The 21842-nt window shown below is 42.5% G+C and overlaps 1 protein-coding gene across 1 annotated transcript in view; it reads right to left on the bottom strand.

Annotated features, from left to right (window-relative positions):
* Positions 1 to 21842, bottom strand: part of OTOA (otoancorin) — an 84139-nt gene that overhangs the window by 6258 nt on the left and 56039 nt on the right. Inside the window, exons 22-26 of the mRNA XM_027961995.3 lie at positions 15978 to 16107; positions 12174 to 12361; positions 10185 to 10340; positions 653 to 795; positions 282 to 418 (exon numbers count right to left, since the gene is read on the bottom strand). Of these exons, the coding sequence (XP_027817796.2) occupies positions 282 to 418; positions 653 to 795; positions 10185 to 10340; positions 12174 to 12361; positions 15978 to 16107 (754 nt within the window). The remainder of the gene's footprint in view (positions 1 to 281; positions 419 to 652; positions 796 to 10184; positions 10341 to 12173; positions 12362 to 15977; positions 16108 to 21842) is intronic.

Here is a 21842-nt window from a genome sequence, read left to right as displayed (position 1 = left end):
AGAAGGAGCTTCACTTTACACAAATTTTAAATTGTGTATAAGTCTATTTTGGAGCCAATTAAATAACATTCTAAACCACTTTAGCTACACAGAATTACCAAGAGAGCTTGTTTAAAAAGCAGACTTGCAGATCCCCACCTTCTGCAACTGAAAGTCATGAAATCTAGGTTCTATCATAACTCTATGGATGTTCACTATACGTGGCCAAGGATTTTGTTTGTTTTTGTCCCCAGATTTAAGGTTGGAAAGGGGGAGAAAGGCATGCTCAAGGTACCTCTTACCTGCAATGGTCCCAAGCTCCTGCAAGACAAAGCTGGACCACTTGGTGGGCTCCCCAAACACAACTTCCGCCTTCCTCTTAAACTCTGCCAAGATCTGGGTACTGCAGAGCAGGGTCCCGATTCTGGCCACCACCACCCTGGTTACAAGGGAGGGATATGGTGTGAGCCTAGGAGACTCTCCAGCCAAAATAGATATGCAAAAGGTAGGTAGGCCCAGCACCAAGAAAGGATCCAGCTAATCTCACTCCCTATTTTATCCCAGAAAGGTTGCAAAGCAGCAGGAAGCAGAGAGCACCTTGATGCATAAATGAATGAATGAATAAACCAACAAATCAATCATTTGCCCCTCTATGCACTAGTATTTTGGTTACCTGAATTCCAAGATCTTTATAAGTGAGATTTCGGTGATATTCATGGCACACAGGGCTGTACCAAGTCCTACCAAGTGGAAGCTCTTCAGATCCTGGACCCTATAGCCTGAATCCTCCAGAAACCCTTGCAGAATGGATTTAGCCTATAAAAATGTGGAAGGACAAGAAATGAACCATGCAGGGATGATCAAGACCCCAAGATCCAAAGGGATAATGGAGCCAGCCTCCTGACTGATTGCTCACGCTTCTCCTCTGGACACATTACCCATTCCAAACCATCCTAGCCACTCATCCAGTTTAACCTCCCGATGGTGCCTCTTCTACTGAGTGTGTCCCCTGATCTATAAAGGCCATGAAGTTCTTGTACCCTTCAACATTAAAGACACCGGTACCTTGGGTCTGGTCCGCTGGCTTATTCCCCTCATCATTCATGACTTTCAGATAGTTTGGTCATTTAAGTTCCCTGCATTAGGATCCAAACTTTTTCAGTGTATGTTTTCACAATTTTCCAATAAAACCTTGTAGTTTTCTGCCTTTACACCTTTACTCAAGTCAGTGCCTCAATCTGAAATGCCCTTCCTACATTCCCAACTGTTAAAATCCATCCTTTTATTTGGGAGTTCAAGTCAGATGTTACCTCCGTGAAATCTACCCTGAAATACGTTTGCCTCTCACTCTTCAGCTCCAGAGGGTAGAACATTAAATGCTCTGGCATTTAAAACCACACGGGAATCTTCCCAATTAGCTTTGCTTTTAGGGGCTGATGTGTAGTGTAGGGTCCCCTTAATTTAACATAGTGGCTATTCATTGTTCATGACTTTCCTTGGTGAGCCAGCCTTCCCACACTCTTACTTCATGTGGTCCAATTGGAGCTAACTGCATTCTGAGTTCCAGGAGTGTTCCTGGCCGGTCAGAATGCCTCTTAGCCTGACTGTCGTGATTGGTTCTAGACTTGGGATATGACCCAGTCAAAACCAACCAGGACTTTGGCTGGAGCAATTAGAAGAGCTGAGCTTTCTTTACTCTGGACTGGACCTTGGAAGACAAACACCTGAATCTGCTAGAACTCTCCACATGGAAAGAAACTGCCTCTGAACAAAGCCAACGCAGAAGAAAGCAGGGTCAAAAATGGTGAGAGACAGTCCTGACAACAGGGTTGAAGCCCCTGGATCCAGCCATGCTTTGATTCCACTCCTGACCTCCTCTGTGATAGGAGGCAATAAACTCCATTCTTTTATAAAAATTAGTGGATTTACAACACTGTGTTAGTTTCAGGTGCACAGCAAAGTGAATCAGTTACACACACACACACACACACACACATACACATATATACACACATATATACATATCGCCGCTCTTTTTTAGATTCTTTTCCCATATATGTCTTTACAGAGCATTGAGCAGAGTTCCCTGTGCTACACAGTAAGTCCTTAGTGAAAAGTGAGTATTAGTCGCTCTGCCATGTCAGATTCGTTGTGACCCCATGAACTACAGCCCACCAGGCTCCTCTGTCCATGGGAATCTCCAAGCAAGAATACTGGAATGGGCCATTCTCTTCTTAAAGGGATATTCCCCACCCAAGGATCGAACACAGGTCCCCTGCGTTGCAGACAGGTTCTCTACCATCTGAGCCCTGAGAGATTCCCTATGGTAATTCCTTTCAGTTATCAATTTTATATATGGTAGCGTGTATATGTCAAGCCCAGCCTCGCAATTCATCCCTCCTCCTCTTTCCGCCTGGTAACCATAGTTGTTTTCTGCATCTGTGACTCTATTGTGTAAATGTGCTTTCATTTACACCGTTTTTTTAGATTCCACATATAAGCGATATCATATGATATTTTGGCATTACTTCACTCTTTTTATGGCTGAGTGCTGCTGCTGCTGCTAAGTCACTTCAGTCGTGTCCAACTCTGTGCGAGCCCATAGACAGCAGCCCACCGGGCTCCCCCATCCCTGGGATTCTCCAGGCAAGAACACTGGAGTGGGTTGCCATTTCCTTCTCCAATGCATGAATGTGAAAAGTGACAGTGAAGTCTGTCAGTCGTGTCTGAACCTCAGCGACCCCATGGACCGCAGCCCACCAGGCTCCTCCGCCCATAGGATGTTTCAGGCAAGAGTACCGGAGTGGGGTGCCATCGCCGTCTCCTATGGCTGAGTAGTATTCCATTATATATGTGTACCACATCTTCTTTATCCATTCCTCTGTCCATGAACATTTAGGTTGCTTCCTTGTCTCGGCTATTGTAAATAGTGCTGCAACGAACACTGGGGTGCATGTATCTTTTTGAATTATGGTTTTCTCTGGACGTATGCCCGGGAGTGGGATTGCTGGATCATATGGAAATTCATATTTCATTTTTTAATGAATCTCCATACTGTTCTCTATAATGCACCGATTTACTTTCCACCAACAGGGTAGGAGAGTCCCCTTTTCTCCACACCCTCTCCAGCATTTATTGTTTGTAGATTTTTTGACCAATGTCAGGTGATACCTCACTGTAGCTTTGATTTGCATTTTTCTAATAATTAGTGATGTTGAGCATCTTTTCATGTGCTTTTTGGCCTTGTGTATGTCTTCTTTGAAGCACTGTCTATTTAGATCTTCCATTTAGTTTTTTATTGGGCTAACAAACTCCCTTCTTGCTCAAGTCTCTTTGAGTTGGGTTTTCTGTCACTTGTAACTGGATGGATCCTGATTAATTTCATCTGCCTATGTTGGACTTGAGGAAGAACCCAAGTCAATCCCCCAAAGATGAGCTGCATAATAATGTGGATTGTCAGGGATCATGGAGACAGATTGTAAAGATTACAGAAGGACCAGCGCTCACAAGGCAAAGGTAGGGAGGGGACATCCAAGGACGAACATCTCCTGAGTGGAAGTGGAAGAGTCACAGTGAATCTTCCCATCTCCCTTTAATGTCAGTCCAGCCTGTCACACAATATGGATCACTCTAGTGTTAAGAGAAAGTGTTAGCGAACATGGTGAAACATTGCAATGGGATTCCACTTTTAAACGCAGCTGTTGCCTTTCTATCCCTCAGGTCTGTTTAAATGCTACCTGCTCAGGGAAGATTTCCTGGATTCTCCCATCCCAAGTAGCTTCCCTCCCTACTATTTCCATGAGAACCTTGTCTATCTTCTGCTTATCCCTTATCAAAATGTGTTAAATGTTTCCTCTTGATTGCTCAACTTTTTGTCTGTATCACCAAGCAGAATCTCCAAAGATGAAGACCCTACCCAGCTAGTTCACTACCATATTCCCAGTACCTGGCACAATGCATAGCCCACAGTAAGGTACATTCTGAATAATAAGTACTTTTTCAATGAATGAATGGATGAACATCTAAGTAAGTGATTTACAGAAGCCATAGGCAATATATAGGAGAAGGCAATGGCAACTCACTCCAGTACTCTTGCCTGGAAAATCCCATGGACGGAGGAACCCGGTAGGCTGCAGTCCATGGGGTCGCACAGAGTCTGACACGACTGAAGCGACTTAGCAGCAGCAGCAGCATAGGCAATATATATTCGTTTGAAATGACATTGAATTACTGCTTCTCACATGATGGATTGGCTTCAGAGAGATTTCCTACATTTCTGCAAATCAGGTTGATCAATGTCTTCATGAAGTTTCCCTCAATGATTACAAAGCTCACAGGTGCTATAAGGGAATTTCAGTTAATACTGTGCTTAGATTTAAATGTCCTTGACTGAATGGAAATGTGCATCCCAAATAATAACAGGTAATATTTATTGAATGCCTACTGTATGCCAACACTCTTTTGACCATTTACACATACTATCTTTCCTAATCCCCACAACCCTAGGAACTAAATATTAATATTATCTCTATTTCACAGATGCAGAAACTGAGGCACAGAGAGGTTAAGTAACTATGCCAAGGTTAAGCCAAGATGCCAAGGTAATGCCAAGTATGCCAAGATGGCTTGAATGACTGGTTCTAGGATTACAGCCCAGGCAGTCTGACTCCAGAGCCTCTACTCTAAGCCACTGAAGATGTTTGGGGATGAAGGAGAGGTAAAGATTCACGTTGGCTTTTGAACTTTTCTTATTAAGTCTTCATAATCCGGTTTCACTTGTTGACTCATAGCAGTCTGTGCTCCCCCACTATCAGGCATGCCCATTTTAAAATGAAAGTGCAAAAATACAATTCAAATAAAATTACTTTGAAGATGCGATATTAAATTGTTTTGCCACTGGAACCTGGAAAATGCAAGCTCAGCCTGCAAGATGATAAGCCAAAATATATTTCCTTGAATGACTGGGCCAGTGTATCTGTAATGATTCCAAGACAATTAATACCAACACTTTTAGGCAATATTAACCGCCAAAAGTGAATAGCTGTAAGATTTCAATCTCTCTGTTCATCCCTCTGGCTTCTATAATAGTTTTTTTCCTTTATATTGGTTTTTAAGCTGAACTATCTGTTAATGCAGTTCCACCAGGTCTGACTATTAATCTAGAAACATGCATTTAAGGGTTTGATTGGGAGCTAAAGTTGAGGAACTGACTGCAAATGATATATGCAAATGTTAGGTTTTCATATCCCCTTCAAACATATTGATAAATCTCACTGCCATCCATGGGAATTGAAAATTGGTACAAAGGGACAGAGATACTGTAGTTTCTAACTTGGAGATATTTTCCTGTTTTCTCCCAGACTGCAAATAGAATGATTTTAATATTGGAAGTGTGATGCGGCACTTCTTAAGTCAGTCAAAACCAGTTTTAGAGTCACAGAACCCCAGGATTATAGAATGTCGGAGTGGCAGGAAGTGCAGACTGGTGGGGCAGGGGGAGGGCCCACCCTCTCATCTTGCAAACGAGGCAAGTGTTAAACTGCCAGAAAGAGGGGGTGTGATGATGACAATATACTGATGGCAACAATGAAAACAACTAATTTTTTGGACTACGAGGTGCCAGGCATTGTTCACAGTGAAAGTGAAAGGCGCTCAGTCATATCCGACTCTTTGCGACCCCATGGACTGTAGCCCACCAGGCTCCTCTGTCCATGGAATTCTCCAGGCCAGAATACTGGAATGGGTAGCCATCCTCTTCTCCAGCAGATCTTCCCAACCTAAGGATCAAACCCAGTTCTCCCTCATTGCAGGCGGATTCTTAATGTCTGAGCCAGCAGGCAAGCCCATTGTTCACATATTTAACATGTATTAACTTACTTCACCTTTAGGGCCAGGGCCTCCATGTTGCCCAGCTCCAGCGGGGCACAATTCACCCCGTGTTCTATTTGAATGTTGCCACTCAGTCATGTGACATGGCAATCCTGATTGCAAGAAGCTCATGAGAGTAGGGGACATGCCTTGGTTTTGCCTGCCTAGTATCCATGCTCCCTCCCCTTGATGCTTTTCCCTTTGTGAACCACCTGTATTCGTTTCCTTTTGCTGCTATAACAGATTACCACAAACTCTGTGGCCTGAAATGACACGGATATATTCTATTATAGTTCTGGGGATCTGAAGTCCTAAAATGGGTCATCAGGATGTGTTCCTTTTGAGACTCTAGATTGCATTCATTTCCTTGACTGTTTTAGCTTCTGGAGGCTGCCTGAAGTCCTTGACTCAGAGCCCTGTCTTCAATCTTCAAACCCAGCAGCACTGCACCTTCAAATCTCTCAGTGTGTCCCCCTGCCTCCCCCTCCCCCTGTCACATTGCCCTCTGTATCTGGGTCCCTCCTGCCCCCACCTCCATCACTAGGGACCCCTGTGATTATGTTGGGCCCACCAGGATAATCTCCCACTGCAAGATTCCTAACCTAATCACATCAGCAAAGTTCCTTTTGTCACATAAAGGAACCTATTCATGGGTTCCAGCGATGAGGAAGTAGACATCTTTGGGGGTCATCACATAGCCTATCACACACGTGTTCCCCATTCTCAGTTCAGATGGTCTTGATGAGATGGATTCTACTCTCTGATGTGTGTCAAGCCAACCCACATATTCTACTTCTGACCAGATTGTTTAGGACTGGGCAATTACATGATTGGACTCAATGCTGAGGCTGTTTCAAAAATTAATGAGAAAGAAGCGCTTTTTTCTGGGGTTGCTAATTACATGATACGCAAGCCTAGTGCTGAAAAATGACAGCTGAGGGGAGGGCCACCTGAGAACCAAGTGAACACAGAGCAGCTAAGACACCCCATTCAGCAATACAGTGGATTAACTTCCTACCCAACAGAAACATTTTCTGGGCAGAAGTTCTTCTTTCGCCCATGAAGGATTCACTGACACAGGAATCGCCCTCTCACCATAAACTGAAAAAAAGTCAATGAAATGACTCTACTTAGACACTGGACAACAGAAAGCACAAGCCTATAATGCTCAAAGAAGGAAAACAAATCAGGTGAACCCCACAATTGCCCTTACTGTCTGCCCAGAGGCAGGTTCCAGGCTATGGAGCGGGAAAGGGAACCCAAAAAAGCCCAGTGGTCAGGCTGCATTGAGGATACAGAGATTCAAGTCCAGAGAGGCCAGAGATCCTATAATATGTCAGGTGATGTATTGGGGAGGAAGAAATTGCACAGAGAGGGGAAGGGGTCCAGACATCTACAGAGAGGTTTTATCAAGTCAGGCTGAGCACTATCACACGCAAGGAATGGAAGTCCACATAAATATCAAAAAGGCATCAGAAAGCAGGAGGCCGAGCAATTCTCAGAGCTCACACGGAGCTGGGAAGAGTTCATATTCCCACCAGCCCTAGAGAAGAGATCTTGAACTACACAGAGCATTGGATGGAGTCCTCAGAAGAATCACGTCTCAGTGATGAGGATAAATTAACCACTGAATAAAGCTCACTCTCAGTTCAGTTCAGTCGCTCAGTCATGTCCGACTCTTTGCGACCCCATGAACTGTAGCATGCCAAGCCTCCCTGTCCATCACCAACTCCTGGAGTTTACTCAAACCCATGTCCATGAAGTCATTGACGCCATCCAGCCAACTTATCCTCTGTCGTCCCCTTCTCCTCCTGCCCCCAATCCCTCCCAGCATCAGGGTCTTTTCTAATGTGTCAACTCTTCTCATGAGGTGGCCAGAGTATTGGAGTTTCAGCTTCAACATCAATCCTTCCAATGAACACCCAGGACTGATCTCCTTTAGGATGGACTGGTTGGACCTCCTTGCAGTCCAAGGGACTCTCAAGAGTCTTCTCCAACACCACAGTTCAAAAACATCAATTCTTTGGCGCTCAGCTTTCTTCACCATCCAACTCTCACAACCATACATGACCACTGGAAAAACCATAGCCTTGACTAGAAGGACCTTTGTCGGCAAAGTAATGTCTCCGCTTTTAAATATACTGTGTAGATTGGTCATAACTTTCCTTCTAAGGAGTAAGCATCTTTTAATTTCATGGCTGCAATCAACATCTGCAGTGATTTTGGAGCCCAAAAAAATAAAGTCTGACAGTATTTCCACTGTTTTCCCATCTACTTCCCATGAAGTGATGGGACCAATTGCCATGATCTTAGTTTTCTGAATGTTGAGCTTTAAACCAACTTTTTCACTCTCTTCCTTCACTTTCATCAAGAGGCTTTTTAGTTCCTCTTCACTTTCTGCCATAAGGGTGGTGTCATCTGCATATCTGAGGTTATTGATATTTCTCTCGTCAATCTTGATTCCAGCTTGTGTTTCTGTGAAATAAAGTGGGCCTTAGAAAGAGTCACTATGAACAAAGCTAGTGGAGGTGATGGAATTCCAGTTGAGCTATTTCAAATCCTTTTTTTCTTAATTTCTTTCACCAGTATTTTATAGATTTCTATATATAGGTCTTTAGTTTCTTCAGGTAGATATATTCCTAAGTATTTTATTCTTTTCATTGCAATGGTGAATGGAATTGTTTCCTTAATTTCTCTTTCTATTTTCTCATAATCAGTGTATAGGAATGCAAGGGATTTCTGTGTGTTGATTTTATATCCTGCAACTTTACTATATTCATTGATTAGCTCTAGGAATTTTCTGGTGGAGTCTTTAGGGTTTTCCATGTAGAGGATCATGTCATCTGCAAACAGTGAGTTTTACTTCTTCTTTTCCAATTTGGATTCCTTTTATTTCTTTTTCTGCTCTGATTGCTGTGGCCACAAGTGCTGCACTCAATATGCCAGCAAATTTGGAAAACTCAGCAGTGGCCACAGGACTGGAAAAGGTCAGTTTTCATTCCAATCCCAAAGAAAGGCGATGCCAAAGAATGCTCAGACTACCGCACAATTGCACTCATCTCACACGCTAGTAAAGTAATGCTCAAAATTCTCCAAGCCAGGCTTCAGCAATACGTGAACCGTAAACTTCCAGATGTTCAAGCTGGTTTTAGAAAAGGCAGAGGAACCACAGATCAAATTGCCAACATCTGCTGGATCATCGAAAAAGCAAGAGAGTTCCAGAAAAACATCTATTTCTGCTTTATTGACTAGGCCAAAGCCTTTGACTGTGTGGATTACAATAAACTGTGGAAAATTCTTCAAGAGATGGGAATACCAGACCACCTGACCTGTCTCTTGAGAAACCTGTATGCAGATCAGGAGGCAACAGTTAGAACTGGACATGGAACAACAGACTAGTTTCAAATAGGAAAAGGAGTGCATCAAGGCTGTATATTGTCACCCTGCTTATTTCACTTATATGCAGAGTACATCATGAGAAATGCTGGGCTGGACGCTCACTCTAGATTCACCCTTATAATGCTCAAAGGGAAGCCTCAAAATCATCAGACTGATCTGAAGGTAACTGAAGTGTGTGCCAGAACAAAGCCTAGTACTTTTCAAAGGAGAACAACTAAACTGAGTGTTCAAAGATGTAAAACTCACAATGCCCATTAGCCCGTTAAAATGTTTAGACTTACAAATAAGAAAATAGGACCATAATTAGGGGGAAAATTAGCTAACAAAAAGACAATGATGAACTTCCCTGGTTGTCCAATGGTTAAGAATCTACCTGCCAATGCAGGGGACACAGTTTGAGCCCTACGTTGGCAAGATCCCCATATGCCTAGAAGCAACTAAGCCCGTGCACCCCAACTACTTAAGTCCAAGAGCTTAGAGCCCATGTTCCGCAACAAGAGAAGCCACAGGAAAGAGTAGCGCCCCCCCCCGCTCCCCAACTAGAGAAAGCCCATGAGCGGCAGTGAAGATCCAGTGCAGCTAAAATAAATAAATAGGAATGACAATGATGATGAAATTAGAAGCAAGGACTTTCATTTTTTTACAGCTATTTTTTAAGTCTTTATTGAATTTGTTACAATATTGTTTCTGTTTCATGTTTTGTTTTGTTTATTCCTGTTAGGCATACAGGATCTTAGCCCCCTGGCCAGGGACTGAACCCACATTTCATGCACTGAAAGTAAAGCCTTAACCACTGGGCCACCAGGGAAGTCCCCAGCAGCAAAGACTTTTAAAGCTGCTATAATGACTATACTAAGTATGCTCTAGGATGTAAAGGAAAATATACACACTATTAAGGCAGAAATCGAATATTTAAGAGATCCAGCATGTCTACTTACCTGCCCTGGGGTCCACTCTGTCTGCTGGCTGAGGGAAGCCACGGTATCGATGGAGCTGAGATCCAGCTGCTCCAGCTCACTCTCATTAAGAGCCAGGGCAATGCGCCCCAGGGAAACAATATGGTAGTCTCTCCAGTGAGAAGGCCTGTCCCAAACCTTCAGGTGGAAAAAAAAGCCAGATTAGACTGACCTCTACTGACTGTGGCTTCCCTGATAGCTCAGTTGGTAAAGAATCCACCTGCAGCGCAAGAAACCCCGGTTCAATTCCTGAGTGGGGAAGATGCCCTGGAGAAGGGAAAGGCTACCCACTCTAGTATTCTGGCCTGGAGAGTTCCGTGGACTGTATAGTCCGTGGGGTCTCAAAGAGTCGGACACGATTGAGCAACTTTCACTTTCACTTTTACTGACTGTATTTGAAACTGACATGGGGTAAATTTCTTTAATATATAAAGTTCTCAAACAAATCAATAAGAAAATGATGACTATATTTTTTAAACAGACAAAAAACATGAATAGGAAATTCACAAAAGAAGAAACAAACATATGAGAAAAGTTGTCTCAGTCATATTAAAGAAATGTACGTTAACAACAATCAAAGAATAGTAAGTAGGCTGACCGAACTGACAAAGAGTAAAAAGAATGATCACTTATGGTATCAGAAAAATATGGGATAAAGGATGCCCTCATTTGTTGATATTAAGAATGTAAATTGGTACATGCTTTTTAGAGGGAAATTTGGCTACATGCATAAAAACCTTTTAAAACATTTATACTCTTTGATTCAGATATTCCATCTCTGAGAACTTAGCCTAAGTAAATAATAAGACAAGTGCCCAAAGAAATATGTATAAATATTGAGGCATTAAAAAAAATAAAGTCTTAAAGTATACCAACTAGATAAATAAATAAAGGCCAACCATAAAGTAGGATATTATGTAGCTATTTAAAATGCTGATATATATTTATATTTCTGATATATAATAATATGTGCTCTACACTGTTAGTGTGGAGAGGAAGCTATTGAAGAGTTAGTGAGTATGATACTATTTTTTGTAACATATATATGTGAGGTATATGAAATACATGTATGAAATATATAAATATATTTTACATGCAATACACAGAAGTCTGGGAAGCTTCGGGTGAACATACCAAAATATTAAGAGTGCTTGAAAGTGAAAGCAGTAGTCTCTCGTGTCTGACTCTTTCCAACCCCATGGACTGGAGCCCGCCAGCCTCCTCTGTCCGTGGAATTCTCCAGGCAAGAATACTGGAGTGGGTAGCCATGCCCTTCTCCAGGGGATCTTCCCAACCCAGGGATCAAACCCAGGTCTCCCGCACTGCAGGTGGATTTTTTACCATTTGAGCCACCCAGTTATCTCCAGGTAAAAGATTGACTGATTTTCTTCTTTATTATTTTCTGACTTGTCTACAATAAACTTGGATTACTTATATGCAAAACAGACGTATCATTTCAAGGAATTTAATGTCTTAACTCCACAACCATAACTACATAGTGCATGGACAGTCTTAACAGCTGAAACAAGCCACTCAAGGGAACCTTTATAAAGATGGCAAATTACTTCGAGTTCTCCTTTTATGCCTTTCTGCTTTGTTCTCAGGTGACTTTGCAACAGATTCTGAGAAAGCCTCCTGCAAGCAGCAGTGGGGCTCTCCAAGTGGGGAAAGAAAAGGCATGCTTCCTGGAAACCACCTCCGTCAGAGGCACCAGGGTATCCCCAAAATTTGATTTATGGAGCACCCTTTAGATGCCAAGACATCTCATCCCATCCTCTACAGAGTCCTGAGAGGGAGGAGCTAGGGCTCTCTCAGGCTCACAGGTCACAGCTCTGGCTCGGAGCGGGCGCAGTGAGATCCCAACAAGATGACCCAAGTGCAGACTCCATGAGATGGGTCTGTGCTCAGCAGGGCTGGGACCCTGGGCTGGGTCTCCCTCTGTGAGGGCTTCCTCCCTGATTCGGGCTTCACCTGTACTGCCTTCTCCTTCAGCTTCCTCAGCTGAGCCAGGCTGAAGCTCCTGACGGCCCCCAGAAGCTCCACGCTCCTGAGGAACGTGTCCTCCTCCAGGCAGAGCAGGTCCTCGGGGGCCCAGCAGGCATTGGCTTCGGCCAGCTTGATGATGTCATCGGAAGAGGGAGCCACGATGCCATGGCAACCTGAGGAATGGATGATGTGGAGAAGGAACAGCGGAAAGAGAATTTCAGTAAATGTGAGTCTTTCCTCCTCCCCCGCCCCCGGTGATCACTGGTTGCAGTAACTTTATTTTTTTATTTTTTTTTTTTTTTGGCTGTGAGGCCTGTGGGATCTTCATTCCCTGACTAGGGATCGAACCCAGGCCCCCTGCAATGAAAGTGCAGAGTCCCAACCACTCGACTGCCAGGGAATTCCCTGAGTCTACTTCTTTATTGAAGTGAGTAATGTTCTTCTCCAAGCAGATTTACCCAAGAGAAGCGGTGTAGGGTAGAAGCTGAGCTCAGGCACCCAGGGACCAGTTTGAATTAAACTTCTGCTATGTTTTACTAACTCTGTACAAAGCCGCGTGCACACAGTAGAAGCTTTGCATCACTCTGACTGGGCAGTAGGAGCTGTTCACTCTGGCTTTAGATTCAAATCCAAAGCTATTTAACCCCTCTGTGCCTCATACTCCCAGTCTATAAAATGAGGATTAAAATTTTGAATACCTTACAGAATTTTTGTGAGGACTAAACATATCATTACATATAAAGCCAAGTATACAGTAAGCACTCAATATATGTTAGCCATTTTTATTACTTATACTACCTGTCATAGCCACCCCATGCATTTGAGTTTGCAACCCAGAGTTAGAGCTAGGGCTTCCAGAATTATGAGGAAGATGTGCTCCTATCTAAGTGTGGAAAGGGAAGATGACCTGCCTGCCATAAAAGTCTTGGTGGAGGCTGTGGCCCTCCCATCCCAGGAGAGAATAGAAATGGGTCTGTTACATTTTCCTTGGCAACAGCAGAAACCCATCTGCGTCAGTCTTTGAATAAGCTTAACCTTACCTAGTCAAACCATTTACTCACCAATACACAAATGAGATACTGTCTCAGCTGGCCCAGATGTGCACCGTCTGAGAGGAAACCAGGCCCCTTGTCTTAAGAAGAGTCCTGGATTTCCTGTCTTAGTAGCTGACAGCCCCTGATACTGACAGACTCGCCAGCACCACCCAGGGCTGGACATTTCAAGAGCCCTGTGGCCACACCCCTCTCACTGCATCTTCAGTGGAAATTCACTGGACATCAATCAAGAGGCAAAACTGGACCAGGTCGAAGATACACGTCTGGTGCTCAAACATCTTTATCACAGCCCACTTGTAGAATGTAAAAGACCCGTCTCTCCCAGACCACCTTGGCCCCACTTTCCAATGAAAACAGGATCCAGTAAAAGTACAGAATTGAGGAGAAAAGAATGGTTTTAAAGTGCAGCAGGGATTTGGGCTTATCACTGCTGTGCTTCCAGGGCTTAGAATAGGGCCTGGCACATAGTAGGTATTCAGCAAATGTTTGTTGAATGAATCAACACACACAATTTACCAAAGTGAAACCAAGTAGTAGTTCTGCTAATCCATTAGTTACTACAATCACAGCAGAAATTAATACCCAGAACCAACCAAAGAAAACGCCAACTAAGCACTGGAGGTAAGGGCCTCCTCCCCGGGTGAGAAAAGTCTTACTTTCTCATCGCCACGGGCACAGGAGGAGCTTATGACAGCTGGACTGTTGGGCTGTGAGGGCCGTGGGGGCTAGTGGTGATCTTCACCTGCTTTGGGTTCAATTCCAAGAGCTGCCATTTACTAGCTCTGAGACTTTGGCTGAATCTCTGAGTCTCTTGAAACTCCATTTCCTTTGTCAAGAAAGTGGGAGGAACATACCACCCACCCCACAGGACAGAGGTGAGTACCCAAGATGAGCATCAATCCGACTGTGATGCTGCTGGGCTTGCTGCCCCATGAAACCCTCGCCTTAAGACTTCCTTTACAGGGAGACAAGGCTCCACTGCAGCCACACCGCCCTCCATTTCTCCTTCCTCCCCCAGTCCTGTCCACTCCTCTGTCTGCAGACGTAGCTTCACATGTCCACTGGCCCCGCTCCCAACTCCCTTGAGTCCTTCCTCAAATGTCACCTTGTGAAACCTTCCTTAGCCCATCTCCTTTCAGATTACAACCCTGCACCCCACACTCTCTGACTCCTGTCCTTGCTTTAATTTCCTTCTTAAAAAAATTTTATTGGAGATAGTTGCTTTAAAATGTTGCGTTAGTTTCTGCTGTACAGCAAAATGAATCTGAGATGCATGTCTGCCATATATATTTATCTCCCCTCTTTTTTTGATTTCCTTCCCATTCAGGTCACCCCAGAGCACCAAGCAGAGTTCCCTGAGCTACACAGTAGGTTCTTATTAGTTATCTGTTTTACACAGAGGAGTGTATATATGTCAAGCCCAATCTCTCAACTCTTCCTAGCCCCTCTTTCCTCTTGGAAGCAACCTACATGTCCATCAGCAGAGGAATGGATAAGAAGATGTAGCACATATATACAGTGGAATATTAGCCATAAAAAAGGAATGACATTGAGCCATTTGCAGAGACACAGATGGACCCAGAGACTGTCGTGTAGAGTGAAAAAGAGAAAAACAAATATCATGTGTTAACACACATGTGTGGGTTCTAGAAAAATGGTACAGAAGAACCTATTTGCAAGCAGGAATAGAGACATAGACAGAGAACAAACAAATTTTCCTTCTCGATAGTTATCACACAACACACTTCGTATTTCACTTATGCCTTCAATTTATTGTCTAGCGACCCCACCCCCACCCCGCCCCTGCCACCATTTGAAAATAAGCTCTATGAGGGCAGGGATTTCTATTTTGTTCACATAGTTGGTGCTCAAATATTATTTGCTGCAGGAAACAAAGTAAACATGGATTGTCAACTATCATTATTACAATTATTCTTTGGTCTGGTTAACTTTGTCTCCTCCTGCTGGGCGCAAGTCTACACTTAATAAGTGTACAATAACACTTACTAATATCTAATACTTACTGAGCATTTCCTATGTGCCAGGCACTGTTGTGAACATGTTTATAGGTTTATAGGATGTTTAAGGGGCTTCCCTGGTAGCTCAGCTGGTAAAGAATCCACCTGCAATGTAGGAGATCTGGGTTTGATCCCTGGGATCTGGGAAGATCCCCTGGAGAAGGGAACGGATACCCACTCCAGTATTCTGGCCTGGAGAATTCCATGGACTGTATAGTCCATGGGGTTGCAAAGAGTCGGACCCGACTGAGCAACTTTCACTTTCCTAGGTTTAAACCCACCAGTCTTCACAATAATCTAGTGAGGGAGGGACTTTCATTATCCTCATTTTACAGAGGATGAAACCTGAGGCACAGAGAGGTTAGAGAGTTTACCCAAAGTCACACAGTCCACAAGTAGCAGCCCCAGGATTCAAACCCAGTCAGCCTGGTCCCAGCACAGCAATTCATAGTCACACAGACATTTTGGCCCTTAAATCAATTGTTCTGAAATGTTTGTTTCATATGTTCACCCATTAAACTTACTGGCCTAACCGAGGAGAACAAGATATGATTTCAAATCACTTTACAAAGATGTAATTTTTGCCCTGTGGATTTTTGCTACTCATTGTTTTGCAGACATGGCATCCAGTCCCTGGGACAAGGAGTCCGCTTGATACCAGGAAATCAGCCTTCACCGCTGCCAGGCACAGACTCAGATACTCCAGAAACACTCACCAGGACTGGGGTCAGAGCTGGGGTTCTCCACACTGATGTTCCGAACAGATTCAAAGACAGTCTGGAGGAATTCTTTGGGGGGCAAAGTCCCGGCCATCTTGGAAGCTGTTTGTTGCAGGATGTCAGGAAACTATATGGGGCAGAAAAGATGGCCGACGAGGAACGAATAATAATTAAAGCACATTAAACAGAGACTTAAATCAGAGTTTAAAGTGGAACACTGCTGCATTGCCTCCATTGTTTTGTTTTTTCTTTATACACACATGCATCGTTTCATCCATGCATCATTCATTTTATTGCACTGCAGTACTGCATTTTTACATGTTGAAGGTCTGTGGTAACTCTGTGATGAGCAAATCCATCAGCACCATTTTGCCAACAGCATTTGTTCATTTCAAGTCTCTGTGTCACATTTTGGTAATTTTCACAATATTTCTCACTTTTGCATCATTACTGTATTTGTTATGGTGATCTGTGATCCATGACCCTTGATATCACTATTATAATTGGGGCACCACAAACCACACCCTTATCAGACAGTGACCTTGACTGATAAATGTAGTGTGTGTTTGACTGCTCTACCAATGAGCTGTTCCCATCTCTCTCCCTCTCCTCACACCTCCCTATTCTCTGAGACACAACAATACTGAAATCAGGTCAGTTAGTAACCTGATGATGGCCTCTAAGTGTCAGAGTGAACGGAAGAGTCATAAGTCTCACTTTAAAACCTAGAAATGATTAAGCTTAGTGAGGAAAGCATGTCAAAAGCTGAGACAAGCTGAAAGCTAGGCCTCTTGCACCAAACAGTTAAATGAAATCATGCATGCAAATGAAAAATTCTTGAAGCAAATAAAAAGTCCTACTTAGTGAACACACAGATGATAAGAAACCACAACAGTCTTATTGCTGATGTGGAAAGTTTTAGTGGTCTGGTGTGTACATGAAGTCAATTCAGTCGTGTCCAACTCTTTGCAACCCTATGGACTATAGTCCACCAGACTCCTCTGTCCATGGGGATTCTCCAGGCAAGAATGCTGGAGTGGGTCACCATGCCATCCTTCAGGGAATCCTCCTGACCCAAGGATCAAACCTGCTTCTCTTATGTCTCCTGCAGTGGAAGGTGGGCTCTTTACCACTAGCGCCACCTGGAAAGCCCTTTAGTGGTCCAGATAGAAGATCAAACCAACCACAACATTCTTTTAAGCCAAAGACTAATCCAGAGCAAAGTCCAACCTTGAATTCTATGAAGAACTGAGAGGCTGAGAGAGGTGATGAAGCTTCAGGGGAAAAGACTGAAGCTAGCAGAAGTTGATCCATGAGGTTTAAGAAAAGAATTCTTCTCTATGAAAGGTTGTTGGTGAACCATGCAAAAAAGCCAGGATTCTTGGCCTCCAGAGAAGAATTCAATCTGGGACGAGGCTTGATCGCTCAGAGCTTTTGTGTAATAAAGTTTTATTAAAGTATAAAGGAGATAGAGAAAGCTTCTGACATAGGCATCAGAAGGGGCAGAGAGAGTACCCCCTTGCTGGTGTTAGCAATGCAGTTATATATTCTCTAATTAGTTATTCAGTTCAGTTCAGTTCAGTTCAGTTCAGTCACTCAGTCATGTCCAACTCTTTGCAACCCCATGAATCGCAGCACGCCAGGCCTCCCTGTCCATCACCAACTCCCATAGTTCACTCAAACTCATAATTAGTTATTACAGTGAATCAAAAGAATATCTGGAGGTTGTAAAGACCTCACTAGACCTACTCCTGTAATTTACATTTTAAGATAACAGGGTTAGCCAGAAGGTTTTTTCCAGAGACTGTCCTCAAGCAGGATACATTATTGTTCTATAATCCTAAGGAATGTAGAGGGAAAAGAAAGTTTGTCCTTTCTTCCTCCTTGAGAATTCCAGACCCCTCTCTCCTTAGGGTCCCCTAGACTTCTTATCAACCTGCCTAGGAAGTGACTCTCTCATCTATAACATAAAATTTCAAGAGAAGCAGCAAGTGCAGATGTAGAAGCCACATTAAGTTATCCAGAAGATCTAGCTAAGCTAATTAACAAAGATGGCTACACTAAACAGCCTTATATTGGAAAAAGATACCATCTAGGATGCACATAGCTAGAGAAGAGAAGTCAATGCCTGACTTCAAAGCTTGAAAGGACCAGCTGATTCTCTCTTTAGTGGCTAATTCAGCTGGTGACTTTAAGTTGAAGCCAGTTCTCATTTACCATTTCAAAAATCCTAGGGTCCTTAAGTATTATGCTAAATATACTCTCTGCGCTCTGGAAATGGAACAATAAAGCCTAGATGTCAGCACATCTGAGTGCAGTGTGGTGTATTAAATATTTGAGACCCACTGTTGAGACCCACTACCCAGAAAAAGAGATTCCTTTCAAAATATTACTGTTCATTGACAATGCACTCAAGAGTTCTGATGGAGATGTGCAATGAGATTGATGTTGTTTTCACACTTAACAAAACATCCACTCTGTAGCCCATAGATCAAGGAATACTTTTGGCTTATTATTTAAATGTTTATTATTCAATTAAATTATTATTATTTTTAAAGCCTTATTATTTAAAAATACATTTCCTAAGACTATGATTGCCACAGGTAATAACTCCTCTGATGGATCTGGGGAAAATAAATTGAACCCCTCCTGGAAAGGATGGTTATTCTAGATGCCATTAAGAACACTTGTGATTCAAGCAAAGTGGTCAAAACATCAATACTAACAGGGATTTGGAAGAAGTTGATTCCAACCCTTATGGATGACTTTGAGGCATTCAAGACATCAGTGGAGGAAGTAACTGCAGATGTGGTGAAAATAGCAAGAGAATTAGAAATAGAAGTGAAGCCTAAAGATGTGACTGAATTGCTGTTATCTCATGATGAAACATTAATGGAGAAGGAGTTGCTTCTTATGGATGAGCACAAAAGTGGTTTCTTGAGATGGAATCTACTCCTGATGAAGATTATTGAAATGACAACAAAGGATTAAGAATATTATAGAATCACAACTTAGTTGATAAAGCAACAGCAAGGTTTGAGAGGATTAATTTCAATTTTGAAAGCAGTTCTACTGTGGGTAAAATCCTATCAAACAGCATTGAATGCTACAGAGAAATCGTTGGTGAAAGGAAGAGTCGATTGACACATCAAACTTTGTTGCTGTCTTATCTTAGGAAATTAAAACAGTCACCCCAGTCTTCAGCAACCACCACCCTGATCAGTCAGCAGCCATCAACACTGAGACAAGAGTCTCCATCTACAAAATATTAACAACTCACTGAACGCTTAGATGATAGTTACCATTTTTAGCAGTAAAGTATTTTTTATTTAATGTATTTCCATTGTTTTTTAGGCATAATACTATTGCACGCTATAGTATGGTGTAAACATAACTTTCGTATGCACTTGGAAACCAAAAAAAAAAAAGAAAAATTCATGTGACTCAATTTATTGCAATACTGACTTTATTGTGGTGGTCAGTAACCAACCCACAATATCTCTGAGGTGTGCTTGTAGCAGCTTCTCATATAAATTTAATTCCTAGCCCAACTAACCTAGTCTCTACAAAGAATCGTATAAAATGATATCCAACTTTAGTGCTAATCCAATACATGTTCAAGTATATATTGCTTTCACCCATCAGATTGTAAGGAATTATAAGTGACAATACCTAATGCTAGCCAAGATGTAGGAATTATGTATACTTATTTCTTTATGGGACTATTAGATGGTGCATCATTACCGCCTGATAATATCTATAAAAATGTATGTATGCCTGTCTCTTTGGAGGTTGTACTATTTTTCAATTTGCATTAAAATATATATGTATAAAAGGAGGAGTAAAGAGTTCTCTCTGAGTTCGAGGTAAAGACTAGCAATGAGGGGGCTTCTAGTTGCCCTAAGAAAGGTGCCACTTCTTATCCAGAGCTGATACACTTTTTCAAGACTCAGAATATTATTGGTAAGTCTGTCCAAGAGTCCAGAGAATTCATCAAACTCTCCCCTGAAGTTGCGTGTGTCCCAAAAGTCACCCAGGTTACATGTATTTCCTCCTTCTATTCTAATTTTCAGAATCAGAGTCACAGCCTAAGCCAGGAGTTCCCAGTCCAGCCTGTAGGTTAGAAGCACCTGGGAAATTCACAGACACTCGGGCCCTACCCTAGAGATTCTGAGACCATTGGTCTGGGGTGGGGCCATGTATCTGTCCATTTTAGTACCCTAGGGGTTCCCATATGCAGCTAAGGTCACGAGCGGCTGCTCTAAGATAAACTTTTAAGAGGAGATTACACAGCAGAGTATTTTCCATTTTGTATTTTTAAAGGGAGGAGGAGGATTTTTCATAAAGGATGCAGAAGAATCTAGGAAGAGCAACTACCATTGATGGGAGAGGCTGGGGACTCAGAAACACAGAGCCAGGAACTTCACATCCTGTAGCCTTTGATGTATTTGGGATTTTTCTAACCCAAGTATGTATTTCTTGTTCTATTAACATTTCAGTCATTAAAATTAAAAGTAGAATAAGACTGCTGCAAGAAATATCAACAACCTCAGATATGCAGATTATACCACACTAATAGCAGAAAGCAAAGAGGAACTAAAGAGCCTCTTGATGAAGGTGAAAGAGAGTGAAAAAGCTGGCTTAAAACTCAACATTCAAAAACCGAAGATCACGACATCCAGTCCCATCACTTCATGGCAAATACATGGGGAAAAAAATGGAAACAGTGACAGACTTTATTTTCTTGGGCTTCAAAATCACTGCAGACAGTGACTTCTGCCATGAAATTAAAAGACACTTGCTGATTGGAAGAAAAGCTATGACAAACCTAGACAGCATATTAAAAAGCAGAGACATTACTTTGCTGACAAAGGTCCACCTAGTCAAAGCTATGGTTTTTTCAGTAGTCATGTATGGATGTGAGAGTTGGACCATTAAGAAGGCCAAGCACCAAAAAATTGATGCTTTTGAACTATGGTGTTGGAAAAGACTCAGGAGTCCTTTGGACAGCAAGGAGATCAAACCAGTCAATCCTAAAGGAGATCAACCCTGAATATTCACTGGAAGGACTGATGCTGAAGCTGAAGCTCCAATACCTTGGTCATCTGATGTGAAGAGCCAACTCACTGGAAAAGGCCCTGATGCTGCGAAAGATTGAAGGCAGGAGCAGGGGACGATAGAGGATGAGATGGTAGGATGGCATCATTGACTCAATGGGCATGAGTTTGAGCAAACTCCAGGAGACAGTAAAGGACAGGGAAGCCTGGCATGCTGCAGTTCATGGGGTCACAAAGAGTCAGACACGACTGAGTAATAGAACAAAAACAAAAAAGAATAATACAACAAAACATCCACATGCCCACAACCCAGATTAAAAAGTAAAACATCACAAATATAACCGATAGCTCATCCTAGGCCTCCCTCCTTCCCCAGAAGTAACTCTCACTGCAAATTCAGTATTTGATAATTAACCATTCTCATGCACTTTTAAACTTCTATTACATATGGAATTATTTTGAATGTGCTTAAAATTAATCTAACTAGTATTTATTTACTTAGTATCCTACTGTATGTATTTTTTGCAACTTTTTTTTTAATCACACATTATGTTTCTGAGATTTTAACTATGTTGATACAAAACTTTTTCAATTCTGAAAATTGATTTTTAAAAAAGTTAGATAAACCTACAAGACACATGCATCTGCTGCTTATGACTCTAGGTTTGGACACCCAAAGAGAAGATTTTACCATGACTGGACACCGGAATGTTGCTGTTCTTAAATCTGGGTGACATGCCAGGTATTCAGGTACCCTGAGCGAGTATGACAACATACATCTTACATGTGTGCATACAGAGAATGA

Source organism: Ovis aries, chromosome 24, assembly GCF_016772045.2.
Source record: "Ovis aries strain OAR_USU_Benz2616 breed Rambouillet chromosome 24, ARS-UI_Ramb_v3.0, whole genome shotgun sequence".
NCBI lineage: Eukaryota > Metazoa > Chordata > Mammalia > Artiodactyla > Bovidae > Ovis > Ovis aries.
The sequence above is the reverse complement of the archived record's forward strand: the minus strand, read 5'-3'. Positions and strand labels throughout refer to the sequence as shown.